Source organism: Chaetodon auriga, chromosome 19 (genome assembly GCF_051107435.1).
Source record: "Chaetodon auriga isolate fChaAug3 chromosome 19, fChaAug3.hap1, whole genome shotgun sequence".
Lineage (NCBI taxonomy): Eukaryota > Metazoa > Chordata > Actinopteri > Chaetodontiformes > Chaetodontidae > Chaetodon > Chaetodon auriga.
The window spans coordinates 9,577,423-9,592,696 of NC_135092.1; the positions used below are offsets into that span (position 1 = coordinate 9,577,423).

The 15,274-nt window shown below is 44.2% G+C and overlaps 2 protein-coding genes across 2 annotated transcripts in view; one reads left to right on the top strand and one right to left on the bottom strand.

Annotated features, from left to right (window-relative positions):
• The first annotated feature begins 970 nt into the window (after positions 1 to 970).
• On the top strand, positions 971 to 10,423 carry dusp4 (dual specificity phosphatase 4). Its single transcript, XM_076758183.1, has 4 exons — positions 971 to 1,561; positions 2,792 to 2,919; positions 5,098 to 5,317; positions 7,439 to 10,423. The coding sequence occupies exons 1-4, from the start codon at positions 1,192 to 1,194 to the stop codon at positions 7,825 to 7,827; spliced, it is 1,107 nt and encodes a 368-aa protein (XP_076614298.1). The 5' UTR covers positions 971 to 1,191; the 3' UTR covers positions 7,828 to 10,423.
• A 1,081-nt stretch (positions 10,424 to 11,504) lies between these two features.
• The window catches only part of tnksa (tankyrase, TRF1-interacting ankyrin-related ADP-ribose polymerase a), a 76,257-nt gene continuing 72,487 nt past the window's right edge, over positions 11,505 to 15,274 (bottom strand). Inside the window, exon 29 of the mRNA XM_076758893.1 lies at positions 11,505 to 15,170. Within this exon, the coding sequence (XP_076615008.1) occupies positions 15,084 to 15,170 (87 nt within the window). The 3' untranslated portion in view covers positions 11,505 to 15,083. The remainder of the gene's footprint in view (positions 15,171 to 15,274) is intronic.

Genomic DNA, 15,274 nt, shown 5'->3' on the forward strand with positions numbered 1-15,274 from the left:
TTGGTATTTAACTACATGACAAGGAATCCAAGAAGTGATATGACCTTAAAGCTGCATTAGTTGATTTTTGGTCACTAGGGGGCAGAAAATATCTGAGCAAGCTGACGGGTATGTTACTAATTCCTTCATATGACGTTGCTAAAATGTTAGCATAAGCTGCCTACTTTCACATCCAGGGGAAACAAAGCAACGTTAGCATTCATTTGCAGTTGTATTTTTCACCAAATGACAAATTTAGGTCCAATATTCACTGTTTGTTTAGCTCTCTGTTGAGCTCTCTTAACTGTCAGACAAATATCTGATGTTAGCACTTAAGCTGCTATGCTTGTCTTTATCACGCAAGCTAGTTTAGGTAAATTTCAGTGTTTTTTGCTGTTGAATTAAGTTGGGTTCATAAAGTTTATTGTGCTGGAAATGGATAAAGATTTAATCAGAGGGGTGAGACTGAATATACAGTTTATTTCTTTAAACGAAAACAAGCATAGAGGCTGCAAGCTAGCTAGTATAGCCAAGCTTTGCAGCTATGCTTTAATTATTAGTGATACAAAAAGTGTTTCTTTTTTTTTTGTTTTTTTTTAATGCAGGTAACGTCTTTATGAAATAGGAATTAGAAATTGAACAGGGCATCACTACTGTAACATATTCCTTCCCAAATAAACAAAGGTCAGACCCTAATAGGAACTTCAGCTGTTTAAGACTCATTTAAAATGCCATCAGTCCATTTATTCTAGCATCTGAAACTATTAATGGTCCTGAGCTGAGGCCAGACTCCACTGTAGGCCAATGGAGTCTAATCTCCATCCCCATCGCCTCTCGTTTCATTGATGTCTCTTTTTTTTATGAATGAACGACAGAGGCGGAAAGGGGACGGGAAACTGGACGCCCGGTGATAGGCTGCTATCGGTTGACGTCACCTCCGCCGTGACGCGATGCACCCATTCATAAAAAAAGGAAAAAAGAGAAACAAGCCAGTGGAGGCACACGCAGAGAGGGAGAGGGAGAAAGAGAGCGGTGACAGCACTGAGCGTGAACAGAAGAGCCGTCACAATGCGCGGGATGATACGCGGATAGAGGAGAGGCGCGAGGGGTATCCAGCGCAGGATCCGCAGGTTTGGAGGGCGGTGGGGGCACAGAGAGGGGAGATACGCGACAGTGAACGAAGCCTACACACGCAGCTTGAAACGACGTGCGATGGAGGACCTGGGCGAGATGGACTGCCCGGTGCTGAAGCGGCTCCTGAAGGACGACAGCGCCAAGTGCCTGCTGCTGGACTGCCGCTCCTTCCTCGCCTTCAGCGCGGGGCACATCCGCGGCGCCGTCAACGCCCGCTGTAACACCATCGTCCGCCGCAGGGCCAAGGGCTCCGCGCTGAGTCTGGACCAGATCCTGGCCGGGGACGAGGAGGTCCGGGGCCGCCTGCGCTCCGGGATGTACTCCGCGGCGGTGCTGTACGATGAGAGGACGCCGGACTCAGAGACGGTGAAGGAGGACAGCACTCTGACTCTGGTGCTCAACGCGCTGTGCAGGGACTCCTCCGGAACAGACATATACCTGCTCAAAGGTGTGCTTCATTTCTACGCCATAGAGCCATTTAATTTAATGTCACTGATGAATTATTCTATACTTTAGTATAGGCCGGTAAAGAGGTATAATAATTAAAATGATAGGAATGACAAATCCTTTAGATTCCCATGATACTACTCTAGTAATGGTAACGAAAATAATATTTTTTCACTGTTAAATTCAGTCTTTAAATTGAGTTTTTTGAATGTTCTTCTTGAATAAGCCTTTATAATAGTATATAAAAAAGGTATGATGATAAAGTGCAGTTAGGCCCAGAGGATGATAATGTTTTTGATAATACTGAGGCTTTAAACTGGTCAGTCACAGCCAATAATAATCATAGCTCCAAATTTCATTAATAGCCCGGTTTCATGAGCCTATCTGGGGCATTGCCCATTTTCTTTTCAACCAAAATAATCAATATTATTTCCATACCTCCATGAATACACTGAATATTGTTTTTGTAGTTGCTTGTTAGTCTATAAACCAGATGTAGAAATTCTCACTGTGCCTGCTCTATTTTTATGCAGTTGTGTTTTTTTTTTTCTTTTTACAATACACACACTCAGTCACTCACAGCTACACACATTCACACACAGACCAATGGCCGTGAGCTGAGTGAATGAGGTAATGCTGATGCGTAGAAGCCACATCAAACCGGAGAGACTCACAGGACACACAAGATCCTTTCAGAAACAGTCCTCAGTAAATCACCGACGGGAGGCTGTGAAATCTAAAATCAACACTCGATTTGCCCACCAGACTATATTTAGACTGCAGGAAATCTGAAAACCAAAGCTGCTGCAAGCTGTGGCGCATTCTTTTTTTTTCTTTTTTTTTTTTTGTGTGCATCCTAATGACGCAGACGCCTTGAAGCGCAGGAGTGTTTGTATGTAGCCTCCAAAGATGACATTTTCCCAGTTATTTTGGTTTGATCCCTGAGGTGCAGAGAGCAGTGGTCAGCCTGCAGATGTAGAAAAAAAAGCCAAGGGATGATGAAATTGTTTTCAAATCCATGAGCAGTAGACTCAGGACAGACTAGGTCAGGGTTTGCTTTACTGGACTTTGTGTCAGGCTCACTGAATGCAGTCCGTCCTGGTGCAGATTGTGCTGCGGTGCTTCTTTTTGTTTGCCACTAATGTAATAATTTAAGATGTACTGGAGTCCTTCTGTGGAGCAAAGCGCTGCATTCGATGCATCATATCTGACCATGAGGTCTCCTTTCCAGGTGGCTACGACAGGTTTTTCACAGAATACCCCGAGTATTGTTTGAAGACCAAGTCCTTGCCGCCCCTCACCAGCCAGTCCAGCATCGACTCTGCATGCTCGTCTTGTGGGACGCCACACCATGACCAGGTAACACACAGCAGGAAACAGACAAACAGGAACTCAGGCCTCACACACGTCGTCAGCCTGAAATTAGTATTTTCATAATAACATAGTTAACATTTCCCAGTGTCAACGTGATGTAGGTGTAAGCTGTTGAGGTTGCGACTAATGAATGTTTTCTTTCATAAATGTGAAAAAATAATCACAAATGCCACAAGTTCCTCGACCAAAAAGCAATGTCTCATAATAACATGCGACAGCAAATGATGAGCGACTTTTTGTGTTTGCTTAAGAAAAGATTAAAACTGTTGATGCCTTATCAAAATTTTCCTGAAGTCACGTCAGGCACATTAACTGTAAAAGTCAACTTCACTTGCACACATGTAGACAGAGAGCTGCCATGTGCAAACACTGCAAGTTATTTGCCTTGCAACTCAACTGTTGTTCACTTTCTCACGTTCATTTAACGCCCCCTCCCCAGTAAGTGCAGCTCCAAACTTGTTTTCTCAGCCTAGAAAAAGTAAACTAATGTGAAAATATTCTGAAAAAAAACTCTTTCTGTTTAAATTACTTATTTATCTTGTGATATGGCTGCACCGGAGGTCAGAGCTCACCATTGATTCACCCCTGCGTCACTTCCTGTGACCTGGCTGGCCTCGTTTCGTTGGTCAGTGATCTGCCGCTTGAGCCTGCGGATTTTTTCCACAGTCACATGCGGTGTGGGTTTAATTCCTCTGGAACGCATGAGGAGAGAGAAAGCAGACAATCCAGCCTCTGTATGTTTTCTAAGGAAAATGCCTGATAGTCTCAGACCTTGCTGTCAGGTGGAATTTCCACCCCAGGAGCGCTGCAGCTTCCTGTTGAAGCACAGAAATGATGGACTGGGGAAGAAGAGCCAGTTGGGTATCTCACTGGCTGTTTTCCTGTCACCCTCCACCCCCCTCCTCACATTACATCTCTTAGCAGTATTGATCATTTCCTGACGCTGTGTCAGTACCGAGGTCGTCAGCGGCAGTGACATAAACAGACAGAGCCCTCGTCAATAAGTCTCACTACCGGTATAGACTGCCAGCCAGCTGGTCACTCAGATCCAATGAAAGGGAAAACAATACCTCCACTTTTACCACCGACTGCTCTGCCTCCAAAGGAACATGTCCTCTTTATGCAATAAAAACTAGAATATTTAAGAAATGTAATGCTTTCAGTGGATATATTTCATCTTTCGAGCCTTTAACTCATGAGAGCTTTGTGTTTTTGGTTGTGAATGGTGACAGCAGTGGTCTGGTTGTTGGTGTAGACATTCAAATGTTATGGCCAACAATTCCTGTTTTTAACCAAAACACAGCAGAACCAGAAAGAACAAATGCATACTCACAGGTCACAGATACTTCCTTTTTCCAGGAAATGTAACAAAACCATCACGCCCGCAGTCAGCGTCACCGCATGTTCATTAACTGACAGCTTGGACTGTACTTCACGCAGTTGCACGTTGTACTTGAGCAGCTTCAGACACGGTTATTTCTGAGGAAACGTTTCTTAAAAACAGTTGCTGTGGAGCACGTTTATCTCAGGGGAACTGGTTTTTTACTCTGATAAAGTGTGATCACAGAAAAAGCACAAGGTGTTCCTATGAAGCACGAGAGCCTGTCGAATGGAGATCACCAAGATAACGCTGTTGTACATCCTGATGAATCAAAAACATGCAAGCATTTCCGCTGAATTCTACAGTTGGAGCCTTTAATCAGTAGTCAGCTCACCACAGACACAGCTCCTATAGTGAGATGTATTTCCATACGGGTAAATTACTTAACGTCTGCTTAACGAGTAAAAGCGACCCTGCATTACTCACACAGATAATAAGCTAGCCCTGTCCGATAATAAGCGTGGCTAATGTGATTAACAAAATATTACGCGAGGTCACGCATACACTGAAGTCATTTGGAACCTGCCTCTGCTGCTCACCGAGACTGTGAATTCTTTGTTACATAATATAAGCTGTTTTTATTTTATTTAAGCGAATTATGTCCAACGTGGTTTTCCAAGTTAGGTGGGGTCAGGAGGTGTTCCTTTATGTAATAATGACTCCGTGAACTGGACGAATGAATTATGAACAAACTGCCCCAGAGCAGAAAAAGGCGCCTCTTCAGTGCGAATTTCTGAGAAATAATTCATGAATCGTCATCCTCCCATCTGTCTTTCATCCAGGGCGGCCCGGTTGAGATCCTCCCGTTCCTCTACCTTGGCAGTGCCCTCCACGCCTCAAAGAAAGAGGTTTTGGACAGCATAGGAATCTCGGCCTTGCTCAACGTGTCCGCCGACTGTCCCAACCACTTCGAAGGGGCGTACCAGTACAAATGTATTCCTGTGGAGGACAACCATAAAGAAGACATCAGCTGCTGGTTCCTGGAGGCTATTGAGTTCATAGGTCAGTAAATAATTCTGTGTGTGTGGTGTCTTAGCAGAACAAATGAATTCCCATGGTGGATAATCACAAATACTATGAGCGACCTTCAGGCTGCGGTATGCTTGTGCTTTACGTGGTTCATTTTTGGGTCATTTTTCATATTAAAAGGGTTCATCTTGGCAGAGAAAGCAGCAAATTCTAACATTTGAGAAGCTGAAACCATCAAATGGCTGGCATTTATGCTGGAAATTTGACTTGCAGGTGTAGACATGTTTACTGTAACTCCATCGAATCCATGGAATATCTTTGTTTCCGCAATGGTGGCTCATCACTGCTCATGCTAACCAGACCCTTTTCATTAAACCTAAACTGAGCGTGAATGTAAAGTGCTTCACATCTCGTCTGCAGCCTGAGAATTTTTCCCAGAAAAGAGCTTTCAGAGAGCTACAATGGAAAAGCATTCATGTACTGCATACCCTGTGCATATAGAGCAGGCGGATGATGACAAATCAGACATTTATTCATTGGGATCTGTCACAGATTATTATTTCTAAGAAGCCCTTTATCGCACACATTTCAGCAGACTTCGCAGAGGCAGAAACAGAAAGAAAACAGAGCAAACAAAATGATGTAATGCAATCAAGGAAAAAGACAGAGGATAGCATCTGTCATGAGAAAATGTTCCAGTCAGTCATTTCTCTGCAGCGTGATTTGGGTTTGTACAAGAGTATTAATGAAAATCATGAAATCTGGAGAAATGTATGCATTTTTTCTCCCTGTTTTGTGACATCTTTACTGTCCAACATCTTATACAGTAAGCAGTAAAGGCGAGTGTGTGATTTGCTTTCGCTTTTGCATATCCGCCCTCTGTGCAGACATGGTGTGTGTGGTTTCCGTGCTGTGAATGTATGTCCGTGAGTCTGATGTGTGTGTGTGTGTGTGTGTGTGTGTGTAGGTGCTGGTATGCGTCATAGTTAGCTGCTGTGGGACCAGAGTCTGACTCATCCACTGTTACCGGGTGAACAGACGCTGTGGTGGAGTTACCTGAAATCTGTGTATTTGTGTTTGACAGAGTTTGAGAGAGAAAAAATGGAGACATCTGAGAAGCAGAGCAAGACAGAAAGAATGGGGGGGGGGGGGGGGTTTAGCAGTCACGCATCTGTGCATGTCGAGAAATGCCAGTAAATATTTCAGAAAGGTCACGGAGTGAACTGGATTCAAAGCCGTCATTTTAGATTCCAACTGCAGCGCGGCCGACAGTGCTGCAAAATTAGATTATATTAATCAACATGAAAAAACTAGAAATGAAGCCTCTCCATTATCTTCATCATACTCTGTGCTTCCAGTCTCCAGCAGGCCGCCGCACATGCTTAAGGACATTAACATGACTTTCCAATTAATCATTCAAACGCAGCCTGTTGGGGAAATTGAGTTACTGTAAACGCTTGAATCAAACTATTACCTAAATCTGATTATTCACAGTAATGAAGTAATAGCATGCGTCCAGACATACTGAAAGAGGCAGAGGCAGAAATAGAACGCGGGAGGAAGTGTGAAAGAGGCTGGTGACTCAAATTTTTTTGCACTTGCGTGTTTCAGTGAAATGTGATTTGCTGCTTTCTCACTTTGAGGTTAGTTACTGGTTTGATAGCGCAGAGAGGGGGAAGCATGAAGGAAGAGGAAATGAAAAGAGCTGCATCTGTCCTGTTTCAAATACTGTGGTGGCTCTGAAAAGAAAAAAAAGATTAGCACTAAGTTCAGTTGAGGCTGATGGTAATTTCATGTGTTTTGGAGGCGTCCAGCTTTAAACAAAAGTATTGGACGCATTCAAAATTTTTACCTAAAGATGGCGCTAGAGAGTCATCCTGAAGGGAACATGAAAGTCTCCACCAAATGTCATGGCAATCCATCCAGCCGTTGTTGAGAAATTTAATTCAAAACAGAGTGAGATTGGTGCGGGATAGGGTAAGAATATTAGGGTAAGCCAATCAGAGACAGAGGAGGGAGGGTCATGCCTTCACCATCCTGGGAAAAAAAATCACCCAGGGTACATTTTCTGGGGACCATGAATGTCAGTCCAAAATCTGGTGCCAATCATTCAGTAGATGCATTGTTTCTGACCTCTGACCTCCTCTTCCTCAGATTCAGTCCGGGACTCCAGTGGGCGAGTGCTTGTCCATTGCCAAGCAGGCATCTCCCGCTCCGCCACCATCTGCCTGGCCTACCTGATGAAGAGGAAGCGGGTGCGTCTGGACGAGGCCTTCGAGTTTGTGCGCCGGCGCCGCAGCATCATCTCCCCCAACTTCAGCTTCATGGGCCAGCTGCTGCAGTTCGAGTCGCAGCTCCTCGCCACCTCCTGTGCCGCCGAGGCGGCCGCCACAGCGAGCCCGCTGCTCGGACCCAAGTCCTCGACGACCACCACCTCCACGTCAGCCACGCCCACCTCGCCGTTCATTTTCAACTTCCCCGTTTCTGTGGTGAACTCTGCCTACCTGCACCACAGCCCGCTCACGACTTCCCCCGGCTGCTGATGGATAGCCAATCACTGCTTTCCCCCTGCGAACTAACTGAGCGCAGACTGGGCTGCCATTGGCTGGAGGAGCTGTCAGCCTTACTGACCGCTGCACATGCTTCCAAGGCGGGGAGGTGAGAAGCATCACGGTGCCTGATTCAAAACTCAGACTGGAGACAGAAAAAAAAAAAAAAAAACTTTTTAAAGTTCAGAAACCAGCCAACGCTCCTTCCATTCAACGAGAGATTTCTTCAAATTGACCAAAAATGAACAGGCTTTGAAAAGTTGTTCCTGTAAACGAGCTCGGACGGAGTGTTGGACTGACAAGAAAACACCCTCTTCCTTCATAAACAACAACAACAACAACAACAACATGCACAGAGGGACACTGACACACAAACACTGACACAGGGAGGCATGAGCAGCAGCAAACACACACACACACACACACACACACACACACACACACACACACACACACTCTCTCTCTCTCTCTCTCTCTGTCTCACGCACACACATTCACGACTACCAACTGAATAAGCTCAGTATGAAGACAGGGTCTGTTGCTATGGAGACAACAGGTCTTTAGGAGAGGAGATGGACACAGGAAGGAAGGAGGAATTTTAAGCACCCGCTCTTTCCCCTTCGGGTGTCCCTCCCGCTGCCGGACAAAAGAGATGGATGGAAATAAGAGGGGAGGAGACGGTGATAGAAAGCAGGAGGCTCTTCAGTGACAGGTGCTCTGCCGGGGATCCGACCGGAGCTTCCTGTCTTTCATACGTCCTCTTCCTCCCTCTGTCTCTCCCCCACACCTTCCTCTCATCTCCTTTTCATCCTTTTATATTCCCTCCCTCCCTCTCTCCTCCTCCTCCTCCTCCTCTCATGTCTGCCTCTCATCTTCACCCCGTCCACCCCCTCTCCTCTGCTCCTCACTGAAGAGAGGCTAAATAAATAAAATAAGATGCCAAATAAAGGCCTGGGCCCTCGTAAATGGACTGGGAAACCCCAGTGCAGGCCCCTGATACCCACTGTAGGAAGCCTCTACACGGAATAGTTGTTTTGGATCAGAGGGGAAACTTTTCTAGCACGGTGGCTCTGGAAGACAGCCACTTAAAGGACCATGCTGGTGGTTTTGTATGTTTTAATTCATTCTAAATAATCCAGTCTTTATTGTTCCAAAACACACGTAACTTTGAAGATGATTTTATTTTCACAGTTCACTCAGATGAACTGAGAACGCTGGCTCCTATGGGATGCTTTGGAACATGTTTTTTTTTTTTTTTTTAGTTAATGGGCTAAAATGTGCATCACCAGCTAATGGTCCTTTAAGGTGTTTGTGCCTTGTTCATACATAAAGGTGTTTTCTTCTTCTTCTTCTTCTTTTTTAAAGATACTGAAAGCAGATTGCTGAATGTCAGTCAGGGTCGGAGGAAAAACAAGTCAGCATCTCGCAGCACAGACTCTTATTCCACAATGTCAAAAGAGCAAAAGCTTCTCTCTTCATCTCTGCTCATGCACACACAGTTGGACACAAACACGTAATATGCTGTATTTGAGTAGGTGGAAGTTCCACCTCTGAAAAGGCTTTTTCAGGCTGGCTAAACCGTGATTATGTACATTTTTAGGGGCAATATTCTCTCGCATGTATCTCAGACACGACATCCAAAACATGGGTGTTTTACTCTCTGCCTACCAAACATCAGGGACCCTCGGTGTTGTTCCTTGTGAGGGGAATCCAGGTTAAAATCAAACACGATCACCTATTGCTTTCCTTTTTTTTTTTTTTTTAAATAAAATCCAGAAGTGATGGAGACAAAGAGAAGAAAGCTTTTGTGCTTTGAGGCCACAATCCAATAACAGGAAGCCGTCCTTATAATCCAGTTCCTTCGACGTATATCTGAGTCCAATTGTGCACACACACACACACACACATAACTCTTCCCCGTTTTTAAAGGTTGTCCACAGTCCTCTCCGTGGCACTTTGAAGTCATGCAATACTGTGCTTACGTTAAAGCTTCATAATACCACAGTCTGAGACAATGTTTGTATTGCTTCTGCTTCTGACCTGGCTAAAGCTCTACACTCTGTGCTAGACATCCAAAGGCACAAAGTCCAACCATGGTTGCTTTTACATCCGGATACACACACACATGCACGCGCACACACATGGTCTCAAAGAAAACAAACCTTTCTCTGTTTTTGAAGATTGTCGGCACCTATCTCTGTAGCACTTTGAAGTGATGCAATACTGTATTTATAATTTCTGGTTTGTACATCGCAGTGATGGTAGACTGACTAGACTTTGCGTAAAGACTTTTCGTCCACGTGGAGAGAAAGAGAGAGACAGGACGAGAGAGAGGAGAGCCAATCGTTGACAAAAACGCAATACTTTGTACACGTCTCTGTGGTGTCTGTCTGTGTTAGTCCATCCGTCTAGACTGTCTGTCTGTCTGTCCGTCTGGTCAATGCTGTTTTACGCATCATGGCAATATCAACCCTCCACTTGGACATTTATATAAGAAAATACTTTCCCTCAATTTTATTGTGGAATGAATGATCTGTGCATTTATTTATTAATGAAGAGCCACTGTTGAATAAACAATGTTCTTAATGAAGTTGTATGTGCTTTCTTTGTATGATGCTACGCACAAAGTAAGAGAGGGGATAATATATTTAGTACACACAGAAAGTAGAAATACAGTTTAGTGAATGTGGGTTCAAGACAGAAAAAAAACAAACATTGAATGACTCATCCAATCACAGACTGATGACATAACGGCGTCAAAGCAAGCAGTGGGGGGTTTTTACGCAAGCGCCACCTCGTCTAAATCATTCCACTTTCCGGCCAATTAATTATACATGAAGTTGTCCAAAATAAGGACGACAGAGCTTCAAGACAAACTGCAACATGTCAAATGACGAATGTAATGCGAGCCAATCAAATGTCAGGCTCATGATGTTTGATTTCTTAATCGATTAAAGACAGATGGAACATGAAAAGGTCGGGGGGGGAGATGAATGAAATAATATATGACGGTAAACAAGTTATGTGGAGAACACAGCTGTGATTCCAGCATTCATTTAGCGAGTTTAGCACATCCACAGTCTCAATACTACAACTGCTCTTATCTACATCTACATGCAGGCATCTCTGTAGCTGTGAGCGACACCAAACAACAAATCCTCTCAAAAAGATATTTTTTATATGATAGTATGGGGAATCTATGGACAGCATGTGTTTCCTTTGTCATCCAGGAACCTCTTGGTGTGGCATGTCATACTGACATTAGAGGGGAATGTTGGCTTGCATCGCCATCCAGTGGTGAGAACATTTAACTGTCCTCATTCAGCATGTTTGAGATGACAGCAGCCACAAAACATGAGCGAAGCATTAACACAGCATCAGGTACAATTCATGATAGCTGATGTTATTTACCTTGAGGAGGGCAGTTTCTGTGCATGGTAAAGCTCTAAAACCTGACTGAAAGATGTTATTATGACACATAAAAAGTAACAAAGACATTGGCCTAAAATGGTTAAGAACAGAAGAACAGCATGTTTAAAAGAAGATGGAAAAATGCTATTTTCTAAGGAGCTACTAATAATCAATAAGATACACTTGACTTGCCTGCTTCAGTGGAGGAATGATAACACAGTCAATAAACTGGACTGAGAATAAGATTTTCCACACAAAAAGACACTTTGTTAAGATCTTTTATTAAGGGTTTTCTTCTGTACAAGAGAGGAGTTTCTCTGTTCCACATGTTAGAGTCTGTACAACAGGAGGTCAAACACTACTGATGAGGAAATGTGTTAATTAAACCGGTATCTTTTGGCAGAAGGCAGGTCAGAAGGTGAGGCGTAGCTTGATTGAACACACACACACACACGCACGCACGCACACACACGCACGCGCGCACACACACACCCCTCCAAACTATTTACAACAAGATGGCTGACTGGCCCGTGAGACAGATAAGCGGAGACAGACCAGCTAAAACACAAGTCAAATAGTTATCACATAAAAAAAGTCTTTGAAAAGTCTTTCAAAGGACAAAAAGCAAGAAAAATAAACTCAAAATCGTCCATAAAAGGCCCATTAAAAGGCCCATCTGGAGCCAGTTTATTTACAGTCTCCTTTAAAACAAAGCCCGTGGCTCTCTGCTAATAAAGGATGCGCTGACCTTAATGAGGTCAACACCATAAAGTCCACCTGCTCTGTACGAGCCACGAGGGGCGACAGTGACGCTGCCGCTTCATGGGAGACCTCTGCCCCCCCCGTGCTGACTGACCAGGGACGACACAGACAAGGAAAGACAGAGAAATCCGGCTGGTCTCCAACAGAAACATCAACACGTTTGCTTTGTTTGTCATTCAGCTGATCTAAAAATCGAATCGGAGCTTTATAAACCGACATCGGGGCATTTTGTGAAATCTCAGACCTTAAATAAGTGACTTTATTCTGTATCTTGTATACTTCTAGATTTTTATTTTGACCTCTTTATGCCACTGTGCTTGTTTTTTGTAACCTGCATGCTGTAACGACTAAATTTCCCCGGTGTGGGATCAATAAAGTCATGTCTTATCTTAAAAACAACAAGTTGATGGACAGTGTAAGAGAGACATCTTACAGGCAGGTGAGATCACCATCATCATTTCAGTCATGTCTTCAAAACTAATAAATACCCACATACGGCCGTATGCAAGCTGCAACTCTTTTATTTTCCCCCGAAAACTTTTTTCATTACAGTTTAATTTCAAGCTTATTAGCTTTTCTCATTTTTCCTTCAGTCATCAGTTGTTGTTCCTGTCTACCAGTTTATTTTTTCCACTTTCATTTCATTTCCTCTTCATTTTCCCTGCCATGAATCACTTTGTAATTTGCTGAAATGTGCTGCTAGCCAAGTCCTTTTTTGTTATCGTTCATTGTTATTAGGATGAACTGTTGCTATCAAATGTGTGGGCGGCAAAAAAAAAAAAAAAAAAAAAATGCTGATGTGAAAACTTCACAGCTTAAACACAGTCTGACAGAACAGCTCAGCTTTAGAGCTGCCGCTGCTCTCCGACAACATGAAGACTTTAGGCTCACTTCACACCTGACGTGGATGTCATGCTCGCTTTGCACTTGGCTCAGACCAACGTCATCTTCACCTTGAAAATGCAAATCAGCTGCAATCTGAGTTTTGACTCACAAACACTGTGCTGCAAGCGATTTCAAGGCAACCTAATCACTATCAGGAACTTTCCGAGGCCATCTCCCTGCCCGTCACACGCAGCTTCAAGGAATTTCAATGACCTTCAGCGATGCCTGCCTCGATGTGATGCGATAAAAGAAACTGAACTCGTGTGTGCGTGGTCCTGTGTGGTCATAAATAAACTATCAACAGAAAAACTTGATCAGTGTAGTAGCAGAAAAAAAGGCAGTTCAAGCTTACAGTACGTAGTGTGAGGAGTGTGCTAAGCTGTTATGATGTCAGTGTGCCACCACGAATGGTTAATACAGATAAGTGACAGCTCATCTTTATGTACAGCATATGCATCATCCTCTTCCTCATCCTCAGTCAGATTTCTGGTTCAATAAATATCTTTTTTTTTTTTTTTTAAAGCCTGTGACCAGCCTGCTGAATGTCTTGCTAACATACAGTGAACAGGCTCACTTTTCACATTTGCTTGTAGAATGTTTGAGGAGTGTAAACCTAAAAGATGACAGATGATAGAAAAATAAAAACAAAAATGGAATATGCCTCAGAATAAAACACAAATAAATAGTAGTGTGTAGAAATGTCTTCCTGAATAAAACATGTTTGTTCTCTTTGACTGAACACTGCAAGCCAGCAATTCCTCCCTTGCACCACTAGGGGGCATCGACAGCTAAAGGTAGAGAGGAACTGGGTGGAAAAAGGCAGTAGGATCATGTAAACAGCAACGTAGGAAAATGTAGGTCCCTCTGAGAGACGTTGACACAGAAAATCAAAAAGAGGCTACGGATGTACATGAGCGACACACAGGTGTAGCTGCAGACAGGTGTGAATGTTGAGATGCTATTGATAAGATAGTCAAGTGTATGCATGTGTGTGCATGTACACATAACAGTGCCTCAGTCTAGTCTCTTGTGGTCCTCTTGGTTCTGGCAAAAGACGGAGTTTGGACTGCTTCAACGTGAGGTGGACTGAAACAAGCAGCAACCACCATGTTTGACCTGTCAGAGCCAATGAGGAGGCTGATTAAGATGCAGCTCCAACAGTGGCCGCTACACTCAAGACTCCAAAACGAATTTCCTGGGCTTGATTGACAGCTGTCTCAGCCTTTGTGGTTGCTGCTTGCTCGTCACCAAATACTGGTCAAGTAAACCAAAAAAAAAAAAAAAAATCCTGCCCTCTGGTCTGATAGGTGGAATGTAGAGGGTGGTCCCGGTGCGGACTGTGGTGGGAAAGTCTGCAGCCAACACTGGCAGCAGCCGTGGACTGTGTTTGTTTTCTGCTTGTTGACTTCTGGGTATTTGTCCGCAGTAATCTGTTTTACTTCTCCCTGCTCACGCTCGTTTCATCACTTCTCTGCCGCTTACAGCAGGGGAGATGTGAGAGAACACAGAGAGCCGTGTCTTGTTTACATGAGCCTCATTGGTGCAAATGTGACAAGCTGGGACATGAAATGAACGGGATTTCTGTTCTCTCAGCACGGCCATCGCTGTTTCTGGAAGCGGCCTCGGGGTGTTGTTTTGTTGCTGTGGATGATGCACAAAGCCCACAGAGGACACGATATCAAAACAACGCATTAAAAACTGGGGGCAGAATACACAAGCAGTGCAAAGGTGCAAAATCAGGGATGTTTGTTTTGCTTTGGACTGTGTCCCGCTCTAATTGCTTCCTTAATTGTTTCCAGGATCGAGCCAGAGGCCTGCAAACTTAAAAATGAGCTTACTGGTACACTTCCCGAAATGTTGACAAACCATTTTCTCTCTCTGCTGCAAAACTAGACCCAGTTAATTAAAGAATGTGCTGCCTGCTGCTTTGCACTGAGCATGTATCGTCCTCCAACGCTGCCTCCTCATCCACCTTTTCTCCTTCCGTTCACACACGTCCACATCTCGCTTCCAGGGGCCGCCTCGACTACGTCCCGGTCGACACTTCACCTGACCCACCTCAAGTTCAGCTCTGGAGACCTTCATTTTGGGCCTGAGGTTTGAAACACCTTGCAGTTCAGTTCTAGCCCTCTTAGAGAGCGGCTCCAGTCCACCGCGGTTCGACCTTCTTCAGATCCAGCTGTGACTGCATCTTAGGACTTCTGCTCGGAGGTGGCAGCAGGCGCCGCCGGACTCTCTGGTTTCACGATCTGGTACGTGATCAAGTATTCTGGGTAAGCCTGCGGACGATCAAAAGGGAAGCTAAATACTAGGCTTATTTCTAGTGCTGGACTCATACGTGCATATGTTAATGGAACAGAAAAGAACAGTGATGATCATTATT